The sequence below is a fragment of the Tachypleus tridentatus genome, chromosome 5, assembly GCF_004210375.1.
Source record: "Tachypleus tridentatus isolate NWPU-2018 chromosome 5, ASM421037v1, whole genome shotgun sequence".
NCBI classification, from domain to species: Eukaryota; Metazoa; Arthropoda; class Merostomata; order Xiphosura; family Limulidae; genus Tachypleus; species Tachypleus tridentatus.
This window is the reverse complement of record NC_134829.1, coordinates 45,181,979-45,198,622: the sequence shown is the minus strand read 5'-3', so window position 1 is coordinate 45,198,622 and position 16,644 is coordinate 45,181,979. Positions and strand designations below refer to the sequence as shown.

Sequence of the window (16,644 nt, the reverse complement as noted above, 5' to 3'; positions counted from 1 at the left end):
TCAAAACAAACCAAACTGCACCAAACATGCTCGCCCTTTCAGCAATGGGAGCGTTATAATATTTCAGTCAGTTCCACTATTCGTTAGTAAATGAGTAGTTTAAGAGTTGTCGGTTGGTAGTGAAGACTAGCAGTCTTCTCTCTGGTCTTACACTGCTATATTAGGACGGCTAATGCAGATAGCTCTTACGTGACTTTGGCGAAATTCAAAAACAATGTTCATTTTCTTCTGAAATCTCTAATAATTTCATTAAATACATTTGGGGGTGCTAAGTCCATTTTAATTCACCATATAATAACCTAAATTAATTCAGGTATGTGTGAATAATGTTATGGTATTGCGCCATAGTATATTCTACGGTGGATCAGCTGTTTAATTACACTGTGTAACACAAATTTTGTTTCTGGATAGTGTGTGTTATTTCTTAATTGTTTATATTGTAAAAGTACAGAAAATGACCATTATTCCCTTCAAACTTTCTTTTGTGACCTGGATAATGAAATTTAGAAAGTAACCTATTTTCTATGTAAAACGGAAAATTTGTACATTTTCATTTACGTAAGGTCTGAATAAAACAACATACGAATCAAGATTTACATGTATTTATACTAAAGTTATACAAAAATGTTTATAAGTGAGTAGTTTTTCAAGATTTGCAACTATAATGTAAATCACTTTCTACGTATCAGCCCCCAAATATAGTCTCCCATAACGTTTTCGTTATACGCTCCTTTGTAGCAGCGTTCAAAGTCCAGTATATCTTGGTGGAAGCGCTCGCCTTGTTTCCCTGAGTATACTGTCCTTGAATTTATCAAGATGAGCGTCAAGGATATGGACTTTCAGGGACATCATGCAGCCCATTTCGCCGTAGTCCTTCACCAAAGCTTCAACCAGTTCAATATAATTTTAGGCCTTGTGATTGCCCAAGAAGTCCTGAACCACTGCGACAATGCTGCCCCAAGCTTTTTTTCTTTCCTACTGAGCTTCTTGGGGAATTTTGTGCACTCCAGGATCTTCTTCATTTGTGGTCCAACGAAGACACCAGCTTTGACCGTTGCCTCAGACAGCTTAGAGAAGCTAAGAGCTGTGACAAATTGTTTCATAAGACCCAATTTGGTGGGAACAACACCTTCTGAAGGTCCACATGTGGCTCACACTTGACATTGCACCTCCCCACAGAGAACTTAGTCCGTTGTGGCCAGTGCTTCCTGTTGTAGTGCGCTGTGGTGTCTCTGCTGACCCAAAGGCAAAGATAACAGGAAAACTTGGTAAAGCCTCTTTGGATAGGTCTATGTGTTCACTCAGGAAGCTAGAACTAAATTGAAGTGGTGAATGGTGAGTCCCAGTATATATATTACTATAGACAGTTCTATAAAATTCTAAAATATTCTTGAAAACTTTCGTAAGTTTTACAACATTCCAGAGAATTTTGAAAATTCTTGTAAGTTCGAGAAAATTCTCTATCAGCTACTCAGCACTGAATTTACCTGGAATATTCTGGAAAATGGATAAATTTTAAAATTTCATTACCCAGGTTACAAAAGCAAAGTATGAAGAAAAAATAGGTCTTTACCATTTACTTTAGGCATAAGCAATTGGGAAATAACACTTTCTGTCCAGGAACAAGAAAAAGTAAACCTTTTGTTACATAGTGTTATTATATTACAGATTTTCTTTTCATCAAAGGTAAAATTATATATATATATATATATCTGTAACGTAGAGACCTAGTGTAAATCTCGATTCGCTACACTGTCTGGTGAGGACTGCGGTTTAACCTGTTTAAAACTCGTCAACTGGTTAGATTTTGGTATTTTTTGTACAGTAATTGGAAACTGACCTACGGTGTACATGTTTCACTTCACTATTGTATTTTTGTCTGAGGAGGATCAAAATGCCCCTTAAATAGAGCACATTTCCAACCTTTTAAAGACCCATGGCTTTGAATTTAAAGACACGAGTACTTAATTAATTAAATAAGTCAATTATTACTTTCAAAGCAGGATATGTATTTAACACCTAATCAAGTCATTAGAGATTTAATAACAAAAGGCGGCCCGGCATGGCTAGGTGGATAAGGCACTCGACTTGGTAGAATTATGTAAGGTACCATTCCTCACTGTAATCCGAGGGTCACGGGTTCGAATCCTACCACTCTAGTTATATATTAGTTTCATTAAACGTTTCTGGCAACTCTGTTGTTACTGCTTAACAATTGTGGTGGAGCGTCAAAATTGCTCTCCCTTTTAGTCCTGGGTGCGTTATAATGTATCGGACAATCCTACTATTCGTTGGTAAAAGAGTAGCCCAATATTTGGCGGTGGATGGTGATGACTAGCTGCCTTCTCTCTAGTCTTACACTGCTATATTAGGGACAGCTGGCGCAGATTGTCCTCGAGTAGCTTAACGCGAAATTCACAACAAACCAATAACAAAAGAAAGAAGAAAGGGAAACCCTATCTAGCTATTCTTTACACAGTTTTTGCTTCCTTAACGGGCACACTCAGCTGGTGTGTGTAATATATTTTTTAAGAAAATAATGTTTATCATAAATGTTAATGTATTCGAAACACTACCTTTACCATTATATATGGTACATATCATATGTTTGTTCGAGCATACAGAATATGGCCATTTTTAATAAGTGATGCTACATAGGTTTTATGAATATAGAACGTGACCGTTTTAAACAAACCACACCATATTAAACGTTTATGTACAGACGATAGTGCTTTTAATAAGCTGTAGTGCATGGATTTCTAATGAAATTAAAAAAAAAACTTTTATTAAAGTAAATGTATTTTGTTATTAAATTGAATATTATTTATAGAATTTTAATATAGCTTTAAATTAAACTAATAATATATTACTGTAAATTTAATTTACTGGACGTAGCATGGCAGCCTCTACTTATATATTCTTTATACTGCCGTGGCACGTGAATGACAACCAATCACAGTGTAAGCTATTAGCATGTGATTATATTGCCGTTGGTTGTGACACATAATAAAGGAAAGGCATTCCCATAGTATTAAATATTTATATTCTTTTTCCATCTTATTTTCGTTTTGTTGTTGTTATTATACGGAAAGCTACATAGTCTCACGCCCACTTCAAGTATCAAAACTCTATATTTTTATGATTGTAAATCCTCAAACTGATCATTGAGTCACCAGGGGGCGTTTTCATACTCACTCTCGATACCATATCTTATTCACTTTGTGGATAGAAATGAAAGTATTTAGAAGAACTGCGGTCCTAAAAAAATCATTCAGATATATCCAACTAATTATAATTACAATAATGAATTTTAATAACTGTTTAAAAAAGGATATTTATAAAAGTGAGAGTGTTGGCGTCCCTTGGAAACAAGAAATAGCAGCAGATAAGGGCTCAGCGAATATCGTCACTTATAAATATATCGCCACAAACGACTGTTACTAAAGAGAACAAATAAAGTGTTTTCATTAGATAAGAGATAAATGTTGCGACATAAGAAATAGTAAAAGATAGGAGGTGACACTCCGAGACCGTTACAATAAATATGAAATATGGTGCGTAACAAGAGAAACTAAAAATATATTAATTAAGACTATCACAGTGAAAAAAAAAATGCTATCTGTAGAAGACTGTTACGGTTGTTAAGTGTTTTCAGTAGATAGAACATAATCATAAATAATCTCGAGAGAAATATATAACTATAGATAAGATGGGTTTAAGTAGTGGGTTAAACATAATACGTCATACCAGTGGCGTAATGGAGTCGAAGTGGGACAGTCCCATGCTGCTCAGCGGCTAGTAGTTATTTTATTATCAGTACACGATAGAACTGTGTTATCAATTATAATGAAATAACAATAATTAATCCTAGGAGGATGTTGACGATCACTAGCGCACAATTTAAATGTAAGTACTGAAAAATACATTTCTGCTAAACACCATGTGTTTGTTTTAGTAGAATAACTTTCCTACTTGTATATTAGAATATACAAATCATTGTATTCTCCAAGGAACGCCCACTTTTATTCTATATCAAGTGTTAAACCAATGACAGAACTTTCAGGTAATCAGAATCGAAATTCGGTTTCGCGTTCATCACTGTTTTATCTAATGAACATCAGGTTTCTGATGTGTGTTATTTGAAAATCGCGATAATGGGTATTGTGGCAGGATTTTAACGTGTACGTTACCATAGAATGTGAACCTAAACATATCCCATCAGCTCACGACATCTTCGAATTGTTCTCAACTGTTCCAGGCAATGGAAAGTACAAAAAGAAAATAAAAAAACGAACACCCACAAACATGAGTATAACAAAAATAGTAACAATAATAAATACATTTCGTAATATAGAGGCCCGACATGACCAAGCGTGTTAAGGCGTTCGACTCGTAATCTGAGAGTCGCGGGTTCGCATCCCTGTCGCGCCAAACATGCTCGCCCTTTCAGCCGTGGGGGCGTTATAATGTACGGTCAATCCCACTATTCGTTGGTAAAAGAGTAGCCCAAGAGTTGGCGGTGGGTGATGATGACTAGCTGCCTTCCCTCTAGTCTTACACTGCTAAATTAGGGACGGCTAGCGCAGATAGCCCTCGAGTGGCTTTGCGCGGAATTTAAAAAAAAAACCCAAAAAAATCGTAATATAGAAAGTCTTTTTTAACATCGTGTTAAAATAACCGTGTGTTTACTGTACATCTGGTTTCCCCGTGTTCAGTTTTGTTATTACATTATTTAACGACAATAATATTTCTACAGTAACTCTTTAAACGTTTTCATTTTTAAATGTGTACCAGGAGACATTGCTTGTATGCTTCCGTAATCACAGTTGTTTAGTACAGCTCAAGACAAACGTGTTTTGCCTTTGAGAACATTTTGAGATGGTGTGCTGCAGGTATAGAATTTCGCGCCATTTTTATATTCTTGCCGAACGCTTCTCGTGGAAACGTGCAACTATTTGTTCACCACATTGCTCACTGCACTTTGATACTTTATCAATGAAAGTGTTAATACCCATACCAGCCGTTCTGAAAAACCTGTTCAATGCACTGTTACTCGCTTTCGGTGCGCATGAAATCTAGAATTTCCACTATAGGTAAATAGGCGGCGCTAGTGTCACGCTTGGCACGAGAAAGGACGTGTTTGATCATCATCGTATATCAAAAGAAATGAAGACAGAAATATTTAATGAAATCATCATGACATTGTTGTTGTTTTGAATTAAGCACAAAGCTACACGATGGGCTATCTTTGCTCTGCCCACCACGGGTATCGAAACCCGGTTTTTAGCGCTATAAGTCCGCTGAGCCACTGGAGGGCTCATCATGACATATACATAAAAACCACCTAAACCCTATAATTACTGACTTGTTTTCATACCGTTTATTACCGTGACCAGTGAGGCCCACATATCCATCAGACAAAATAACTGTATGAATCGCTCTCTCCCTTATAACACTCAATGTCAAAATTGATTAAATATAATAGGTAATCCTTGCGCATGCGTTACAAAGAAATTAACGAGCAATGTGTGTGGTATTGCAACTTTTTTTGTAATTATTTACCGATGAATCATCTCCTTGCACATATACTTCCAGTTCCCGCTGATGGCTCTTCCTGTTAGAAATTGGATCATGGTCTCTCATTAAAGTTCTGCACGGATGTTGGCGTACTTCCTTTGTTGTAATGGGCCCTGCACGACCAGATGGTTAAGGTACTCGACTCGTAGACCGAGGGTCGCGAGTTCGAATCCCGATCACACCAAACATGATCGCCCTATCAGCCGTGGGGACGTTATAATGTACGGTCAAATCCACTATTCGTTGGTAAAAGACTAGCTCAAGAGTCGGCGGTGGGTGGTGATAACTAGCTGCCTTCCCTCTAGTCTTACATTGCTAAATTAGTGACGGCTAGCACAGATAGCTCTCGTGTAGCTTTGCACAAAATCCAAAATAAAACAAACCAAACCAAATCTTCGTTTTATGTAAGTCAGAGTTAAGATTACTGGTGTTTATTTTTCCTGGTTCCTTAAGGATGAGCTACTTGTGTCTTCCCTAAACGTTTCCATTAAAAACAAAACAAATTTCTATAGTTTATCTTCCTCTCGAACCAAACTCGAGCATCAAATCGTTTTCACGATATACAGTTGAATCTGAAAGAGAATACGGATACAAGGCGACCATAGAAGGAAAGACTTATACAAAAAGGGATAAACTGTATATTGCTGATGAGTTGAAAATGACGAATACAATTTAAACCACATTACTGGTGAGGTGAAAATGAAGAATACAGTTTAGTTTACATTACTGGTGAGTTGAGAATGAAGAACACAGTTTAGTTTACATTACTGGTGATTTGAGAATGAAGAACACAGTTTAGTTTACATTACTGGTGAGTTGAGAATGAAGAACACAGTTTAGTTTACATTACTGGTGAGTTGAGAATGAAGAACACAGTTTAGTTTACATTACTGGTGATTTGAGAATGAAGAACACAGTTTAGTTTACATTACTGGTGAGTTGAGAATGAAGAACACAGTTTAGTTTACATTACTGGTGATTTGAGAATGAAGAACACAGTTTAGTTTACATTACTGGTGATTTGAGAATGAAGAACACAGTTTAGTTTACATTACTGGTGATTTGAGAATGAAGAACACAGTTTAGTTTACATTACTGGTGATTTGAGAATGAAGAACACAGTTTAGTTTACATTACTGGTGAGTTGAGAATGAAGAACACAGTTTAGTTTACATTACTGGTGATTTGAGAATGAAGAACACAGTTTAGTTTACATTACTGGTGAGTTGAAAATGAGGAATACAGTTTAGTTTACATTACTTGTCAGTTGAGAATGAAAACTACATTTAGTTTACATTATTGGTCAGCTGAGAATGAGGAATACAGTTTAGTTTACATTACTGGTCAGTTGAGAATGAGAAATACAGTTTATTTTACATTACTGGTGAGTTGAGAATGAAGAACACAGTTTAGTTGACATTACTGGTGAGTTGAGAATGAAGAATACAGTTTAGTTTACATTACTAGTCAGTTGAGATTGAAAAATACAGTTCAGTGTACATTGTTAATGAGTTAAGGATGGAGAATACAGTTTAGTTTACATTACTGGTGAGTTGAGAATGAAGAATACAGTTTAACCTACATTAGTGTTGAGTTGAAAATGAGGAATACAGTTTAGTTTACATTACTGGTCAGTTGAGAATGAAAAATATATTTAGTTTACATTATTGGTCAGTTGAGAACGAGGAATACAGTTTAGTTTACATTATTGGTCAGCTGAGAATGAGGAATACAGTTTAGTTTACATTACTGGTCAGTTGAGAATGAGAAATACAGTTTATTTTACATTACTGGTGAGTTGAGAATGAAGAACACAGTTTAATTGACATTACTGGTGAGTTGAGAATGAAGAATACAGTTCAGTGTACATTACTGGTGAGTTGAGAATGAATAATACAGTTTAGTTTACATTACTGGTGAGTTGAAAATGAGTAATACAGTTTAGTTTACATTACTGGTGAGTTGAGAATGGAAACACAGTTTAGTTTACATTACTGGTGAGTTGAGAATGAAAAACACAGTTTAGTTTACATTATTGGTCAGTTGAGAATGAAAAATACAGTTCAGTGTACATTACTGGTAAATTGAGGATCAAGAATACAGTTCAGTTTACATTACTGGTGATTTGAGAATGAAGAACACAGTTTAGTTTACATTACTGGTGATTTGAGAATGAAGAACACAGTTTAGTTTACATTACTGGTGAGTTGAGAATGAAGAACACAGTTTAGTTTACATTACTGGTGATTTGAGAATGAAGAACACAGTTTAGTTTACATTACTGGTGAGTTGAGAATGAAGAACACAGTTTAGTTTACATTACTGGTGATTTGAGAATGAAGAACACAGTTTAGTTTACATTACTGGTGATTTGAGAATGAAGAACACAGTTTAGTTTACATTACTGGTGATTTGAGAATGAAGAACACAGTTTAGTTTACATTACTGGTGATTTGAGAATGAAGAACACAGTTTAGTTTACATTACTGGTGATTTGAGAATGAAGAACACAGTTTAGTTTACATTACTGGTGAGTTGAGAATGAAGAACACAGTTTAGTTTACATTACTGGTGATTTGAGAATGAAGAACACAGTTTAGTTTACATTACTGGTGAGTTGAGAATGAAGAACACAGTTTAGTTTACATTACTGGTGATTTGAGAATGAAGAACACAGTTTAGTTTACATTACTGGTGATTTGAGAATGAAGAACACAGTTTAGTTTACATTACTGGTGATTTGAGAATGAAGAACACAGTTTAGTTTACATTACTGGTGATTTGAGAATGAAGAACACAGTTTAGTTTACATTACTGGTGATTTGAGAATGAAGAACACAGTTTAGTTTACATTACTGGTGAGTTGAGAATGAAGAACACAGTTTAGTTTACATTACTGGTGATTTGAGAATGAAGAACACAGTTTACTTTACATTACTGGTGAGTTGAGAATGAAGAACACAGTTTAGTTTACATTACTGGTGAGTTGAGAATGGAAACACAGTTTAGTTTACATTACTGGTGAGTTGAGAATGAAAAACACAGTTTAGTTTACATTATTGGTCAGTTGAGAATGAAAAATACAGTTCAGTGTACATTACTGGTAAATTGAGGATCAAGAATACAGTTCAGTTTACATTACTGGTGATTTGAGAATGAAGAACACAGTTTAGTTTACATTACTGGTGATTTGAGAATGAAGAACACAGTTTAGTTTACATTACTGGTGAGTTGAGAATGAAGAACACAGTTTAGTTTACATTACTGGTGATTTGAGAATGAAGAACACAGTTTAGTTTACATTACTGGTGAGTTGAGAATGAAGAACACAGTTTAGTTTACATTACTGGTGATTTGAGAATGAAGAACACAGTTTAGTTTACATTACTGGTGATTTGAGAATGAAGAACACAGTTTAGTTTACATTACTGGTGATTTGAGAATGAAGAACACAGTTTAGTTTACATTACTGGTGAGTTGAGAATGAAGAACACAGTTTAGTTTACATTACTGGTGATTTGAGAATGAAGAACACAGTTTAGTTTACATTACTGGTGAGTTGAGAATGAAGAACACAGTTTAGTTTACATTACTGGTGATTTGAGAATGAAGAACACAGTTTAGTTTACATTACTGGTGAGTTGAGAATGAAGAACACAGTTTAGTTTACATTACTGGTGATTTGAGAATGAAGAACACAGTTTAGTTTACATTACTGGTGATTTGAGAATGAAGAACACAGTTTAGTTTACATTACTGGTGATTTGAGAATGAAGAACACAGTTTAGTTTACATTACTGGTGATTTGAGAATGAAGAACACAGTTTAGTTTACATTACTGGTGAGTTGAGAATGAAGAACACAGTTTAACCTACATTACTGGTGAGTTGAGAATGAAGAACACAATTTAGTTTTAAATCTTAAACTGGGAAACAAGTTGCTGTTTGTATAACAGTGTAGTGGAACCGCTATTTACTGAAATACAATTTAGTTTAGTAAGAAAATGAAAATGAAATTTGAAAGACTTACAGATTAGTTTAAAAGATATAATAAGGCAGTACTATTGAAAGTGATTAATTGGCAAGAACGTCAACACTCTTTTGTTACATCAACCTCAACTACTGACCACATAAAAACTTTCTCATTACATTAACTTCATCCACTAACAACTTCAACACTTTGTTATTACATTAACTTCATCCACTAACAACTTCAACACTTTGTTATTACATTAACTTGATCCACTAACAACTTCAACACTTTGTTATTACATTAACTTCATCCACTAACAACTTCAACACTTTGTTGTTACATTAACTTCATTAACACTTTGTTTTTACATTAACTTCATCCACTAACAACATCAACACTTTGTTATTACATTAACTTCATCCACTAACAACATCAACACTTTGTTATTACATTAACTTCATCCACTAACAACACCAACACTTTGTTATTACATTAACTTCATCCACTAACAACTTCAACACTTTGTTATTACATTAACTTCATCCACTAACAACTTCAACACTTTGTTGTTACATTAACTTCATTAACACTTTGTTTTACATTAACTTCGTCCACTAACAACATCAACACTTTGTTATTACATTGGCTTCGTCCACTAACAACATCAACACTTTGTTATTACATTAACTTCGTCCACTAACAACACCAACACTTTGTTATTACATTAACTTCATCCACTAACAACATCAACACTTTGTTATTACATTAACTTCATCCACTAACAACATCATCACTTTGTTATTACATTAACTTCATCCACTAACAACTTCAACACATTGTTATTACATTAACTTCATCCACTAACAACACCAACACTTTGTTATTACATTAACTTCATCCACTAACAACATCATCACTTTGTTATTACATTAACTTCATCCACTAACAACATCAACACTTTGTTATTACATTAACTTCATCCACTAACAACACCAACGCTTTGTTATTACATTAACTTCATCCACTAACAACTTCAACACGTTGTTATTACATTGGCTTCGTCCACTAACAACATCATCACTTTGTTATTACATTGGCTTCATCCACTAACAACTTCAACACTTTGTTATTACATTGGCTTCGTCCACTAACAACTTCAACACATTGTTATTACATTAACTTCATCCACTAACAACATCATCACTTTGTTATTACATTAACTTCATCCACTAACAACATCAACACTTTGTTATTACATTAACTTCATCCACTAACAACTTCAACACTTTGTTATTACATTAAGCTTCGTCCACTAACAACTTCAACACATTGTTATTACATTAACTTCGTCCACTAACAACATCATCACTTTGTTTGTTACATTAACTTCGTCCACTAACAACATCAACACTTTGTTGTTACATTAACTTCGTCCACTAACAACATCAACACTTTGTTGTTACATTAACTTCATCCACTAACAACTTCAACGCTTTGTTATTACATTAACTTCGTCCACTAACAACACCAACACTTTGTTGTTACATTAACTTCGTCCACTAACAACACTCAACACTTTGTTATTACATTAACTTCGTCCACTAACAACTTCAACACTTTGTTGTTACGTTGGCTTCGTCCACTAACAACATCAACACTTTGTTATTACATTAACTTCATCCACTAACAACTTCAACACTTTGTTATTACATTAACTTCATCCACTAACAACTTCAACACATTGTTATTACATTAACTTCATCCACTAACAACACCAACACTTTGTTATTACATTAACTTCATCCACTAACAACATCATCACTTTGTTATTACATTGGCTTCGTCCACTAACAACTTCAACACTTTGTTATTACATTAACTTCATCCACTAACAACTTCAACACTTTGTTATTACACTAACTTCATCCACCAACAACATCAACACTTTGTTATTACATTAACTTTATCCACTAACAACATCATCACTTTGTTATTATATTAACTTCATCCACTAACAACTTCAACACTTTGTTATTACATTAACTTCATCCAGTAACAACATCAACACTTTGCTATTACATTAACTTCATCCACTAACAACATCAACACTTTGTTATTACATTAACTTCATCTACTAACAACATCAACACTTTGTTATTACATTAACTTGATCCACTAACAACTTCAACACTTTGTTATTACATTAACTTCATCCACTAACAACTTCAACACTTTGTTGTTACATTAACTTCATTAACACTTTGTTTTTACATTAACTTCATCCACTAACAACATCAACACTTTGTTATTACATTAACTTCATCCACTAACAACATCAACACTTTGTTATTACATTAACTTCATCCACTAACAACACCAACACTTTGTTATTACATTAACTTCATCCACTAACAACATCATCACTTTGTTATTACATTAACTTCATCCACTAACAACTTCAACACATTGTTATTACATTAACTTCATCCACTAACAACACCAACACTTTGTTATTACATTAACTTCATCCACTAACAACATCATCACTTTGTTATTACATTAACTTCATCCACTAACAACATCAACACTTTGTTATTACATTAACTTCATCCACTAACAACACCAACACTTTGTTATTACATTAACTTCATCCACTAACAACTTCAACACATTGTTATTACATTAACTTCATCCACTAACAACATCATCACTTTGTTATTACATTAACTTCATCCACTAACAACTTCAACACTTTGTTATTACATTAACTTCATCCACTAACAACTTCAACACTTTGTTATTACGTTGGCTTCGTCCACTAACAACATCATCACTTTGTTATTACATTAACTTCATCCACTAACAACTTCAACACTTTGTTATTACATTAACTTCATCCACTAACAACTTCAACACTTTGTTATTACACTAACTTCATCCACCAACAACATCAACACTTTGTTATTACATTAACTTTATCCACTAACAACATCATCACTTTGTTATTATATTAACTTCATCCACTAACAACTTCAACACTTTGTTATTACATTAACTTCATCCAGTAACAACATCAACACTTTGCTATTACATTAACTTCATCCACTAACAACATCAACACTTTGTTATTACATTAACTTCATCTACTAACAACATCAACACTTTGTTATTACATTAACTTCATTAACACTTTGTTATTACATTAACTTCATTAACACTTTGTTATTACATTAACTTCATTAACACTTTGTTTTTACATTAACTTCATCCACTAACAACATCAACACTTTGTTATTACATTAACTTTATCAACACTTTGTTATTACTTTAACTTCATCCACTTCCCATGTCAACACTTTGTCATTACTGTAATGTCTAGAAATGTTAACTCACTCTGTTTAACACATTTTAAGTCTGTAATGTTCGGTAAACTAGATCGTCCCTTTAACATATTTAAATTCTGTATGTCACTTATTTCACCCTGTTTACTAACGTCAATATTTCAAGTCTTTAATGTGTAGTAATTTGCATTACTCTTTTCAACACATTTCAAGTTTTATTATCTGCGTATAGTACGCAGTATATATCTGCCTTCAAAGAATAAAAAAAAATCAGTATATCCGTGTGTAGTACACAGAGTAATTCTAACAACTGATAGGCCTTTGTGTGACAACGGTATATTGTTGTTGTTGTGTCCATCACTGACTGTATGTGGAACTGTGAATGAATACCTTGCTAATTAACCGTATTTCTTGATGAACGAATAAAGCCCAAACTTATGTTCACGTGTAGTTTGTGTAAATGAGTTTTTATCCACTGTATTGTATACAAACTATAGGAAAGTGATTATAATTAAATATTACTATGAATATATCATATATCGTAGGATAAAATAATACAATCATCTTACAACAATGTGTAGAAAGCTTCTTTGTTGTGGCTCTTTTTAACAACAAATAATGATCTCATCAGATTACAAGATGTGCTGAAGCAGCATCCGGACTGGAAATTTCAGTGGAAAAATACTATTCTCTCGTATAGAGGGCGCTTCTTAATTGATCCAATAAGTTTTCGGCCCGACATGACCAGGTGGTTAGGGCGATCGGCTTGTAATCCGAGGGTCGCGGGTTCGAATTCCTTTCACACCAAACATGCTCGCCCTCTCAGCTGTTGGGGCGTTATAATTTTACACTCAATCCCACTATTTGCTAGCAAAAGAGTAGCCCAAGAATTGGCGGTTGGTGGTGATGACTAGCTGCCTTACCTCTAGTCTTACATTGCTAAATTAGGGAAGGTTGGCGCAGATCGCCCTCGTGTAACTCTGCGCGAAATTAAAAAAAACACACCAAAAACCAAGAATGTTCCTAACGAGTGCGCATTAATTCGCGAGCATTTCCAGTTGATTATTCAGAATAACACACATCAAGCATGTGATGTCCTCTAACTTAAATGTTCTTCCATTACACAGTTTTGGGCTTTTATATAATTGTATATGACAAAACACTTTTGCTTTCAATTCCGAAATATTATTTTTAACCAAGGCTTTTGTTTCTAGCCAATTTCAACGAAAACTGCCAACGAAATGATCAATGTGGATGGATGACTGGTGGGGACTTACCTTTGCAGTGTTTATCAGAGAGATGTGACTGCCCGTTCGGCTATATATTTGTAGAGCGACCTTACGTTAATCCTGGCTGCTACAGGAAAGGTAAGAAGTTGAGACAGGGTATTAATAGTTGATGATACCATGTCCTTGTTTGTAGATATAAACTAATCAACAGCTGTTTAACAAAAGGTTGTGATATTGTTGGAATGGTGAAAAATGTCAGTTCCATTATAGACATTGTCTTGTGATGTGGTTAGAATGGGGAAAAAATACAGATGTTGCTCAAGACATTTCTATTTTTTCTGGAAATCTGTACTCACAATAACATTAACCAGTTGTTTTTCATACCACTATTACTGGTCCTGTGAGACCTTTATGCGGACAGCTATACGGTTCAGCAAACAGAAACACCTTACTTGAATTAGCCCCTTGTATCACCAATTCCTTTGTACAGCGTTCACCACCAGCGGAATTTACATATTCGACCATGTTAATCACTTTAAGTGTTTGCTCCTTATAACAATCAAACTAAACAACTAATACAATTAGGATGAAATAACTCACTTTCTACGTAAAATAATTATAGGGGGCGTCAGCCCTAATTGGTTGAAATAACTACAATATTGATAACATGTTTTTGTGACTCGTATATTATAAGGAACTGCGTAACCAAAAAAATTATATTCTCACAAGTATCAGTAATTCTAGAGATAAAACACAGAATTGCGGACTCATACTGCTAGGAACCAGGTTTCGATACCAGTGGTGGGAAGATCACAGGTAGCGCTTTGTGTAGCTTTGTGCTTAATAACAAAGAACAAAGACCTGGAATCCATTAATTAAGTTTCTGGACTTCGTAAAGTCGGCGCAGAATCTTTCTTAACAAGTATCACACAAAACCTTATACATGTTGCCAGTGAAGATACAGACAATGAAAGATCTTTCATCATATAAACTATAATTTTTGTTTGGTTTTGAATTTCGCACAAAGCTACTCGAGGGCTATCTGCGCTAGCCGTCCCTAATTTAGCAGTGTAAGACTAGAGGTAAGGCAGATAGTCATCACCACCAACCGCCAACTCTTGGGCTACTCTTTTACCAACGAATAGTGGGATTGACCGTCACATTATAACGCCCCCACGGCTGAAAGGGCGGGCATGTTTGGCGCGACCGGAATTCGAACCCGCGACCCTCAGATTACGAGTCGATCGCCTTAACTCACCTGGCCATGCCGGACCTAAACTATAATTACAAACGTGCAAACAGTTTAGTAAAAGTAAAAAAAAAAAAATGTACTGAAGGATATTGAATTTCTACTTACAATTATACATTTCTCCAATGTTTTAATCTTTTCTAAATGCATTATATTAATTTCATACTGTTTAAAGCATGTTCGTTTAGATACTGATATAATTAATATATATATATATATATATTCTATAAATATATGTAGCATACTGAAAGTATTATATATCTATTTACAATACAATATTTTGTTATAGATCGCATGGCCAAGTGGTTAGGGCACTCGACTAACAAACTGAGGGCCACAGCTTCGAATCTCCTTCACACCAAACATACTAGTCTTTTATATATGTAAAAAACAGCAGGTATGAGTAGAGAAAGCATTATTTAGAGGAGCGAAGAACGTTTCGACCTTTTTCTGTTATCGTCAGGTTCACAAAAAAAGAGGTAACAGACCCATAGCTGACCACATGTTTGAAGGCGGTTGTGTAATTTAGTGTAGGTGTGTAGCGAGCGTACCTTTTAAGTCGTAGGGGGGCTCTGATGTGATGGCCAAGTTTATTATTCATTTGTAAAAGAGTAGCCCAAGAGCTGGTGGAAAATGGCGATGACTAGCTGCTTCCCCTCTAATCTTGAACTGCTAAATTAAGGACGGCTAGCGCAGGTTGCCCTCGTGTTGCTTTGCGCGAAATTCAGAAAACAAACAAAGAATTTATTATAAACCATGTCAGTCTGCCTTGTATTTATACAGATATGACCTTTAATTTCGAGTTTTTGCTGTTGTTAATTATCACACACATACATTTTAAAAACAGTCGTTATCGCATTCATGGATAGAGGGAAGTTAAATACATCCATCCCTCACCCCGCAAAAATCAGTCCCGAATTTTGTTCTCACCACCTTCCCCTCAACGCATTTGTCCAATGTTAAACAGGCCCCGGCATGGCCAGGTGGTTAAGGCACTCGACTCCTAATTCGAGAACAGCGGGTTCGAATCCCCGTTGCACCAAACATGCTCGCCCTTTCAGCCGTGGAGGCGTTATAATGTACGGTCAATTCCATTATTCGTTGGTAAAAGAGTGGCCCAAGAGTTGGCGGTGGGTGGTGATGACTAGCTGCCTTCCCTCTGCCTCTGGTCTTACATTGATAAATTAATAATAGCTATCCCAGATAGCCCTTGTGTAGCTTTGCACGAAATCCAAAAAATAAACGAACGAACAAACAAACAAACCAATGTTAAACG

The 16,644-nt window shown here is 34.9% G+C and overlaps 1 protein-coding gene across 4 annotated transcripts in view; it reads left to right on the top strand.

The window, feature by feature from the left end:
- Positions 1-16,644, top strand: part of LOC143251066 (uncharacterized) — a 43,677-nt gene that overhangs the window by 16,280 nt on the left and 10,753 nt on the right. For 2 of the 4 annotated variants that reach the window (XM_076502417.1, XM_076502416.1), the window contains exon 2: positions 14,105-14,257. The exons of 1 other annotated variant lie outside the window; for it this stretch is intronic. In XM_076502417.1, coding sequence (XP_076358532.1) covers positions 14,105-14,257 — 153 coding nt within the window. Of the gene's footprint in view, positions 1-3,860; positions 3,907-14,104; positions 14,258-16,644 lie in introns of those variants that run through there. One more of the 4 variants, XM_076502419.1, reaches the window with a different exon arrangement.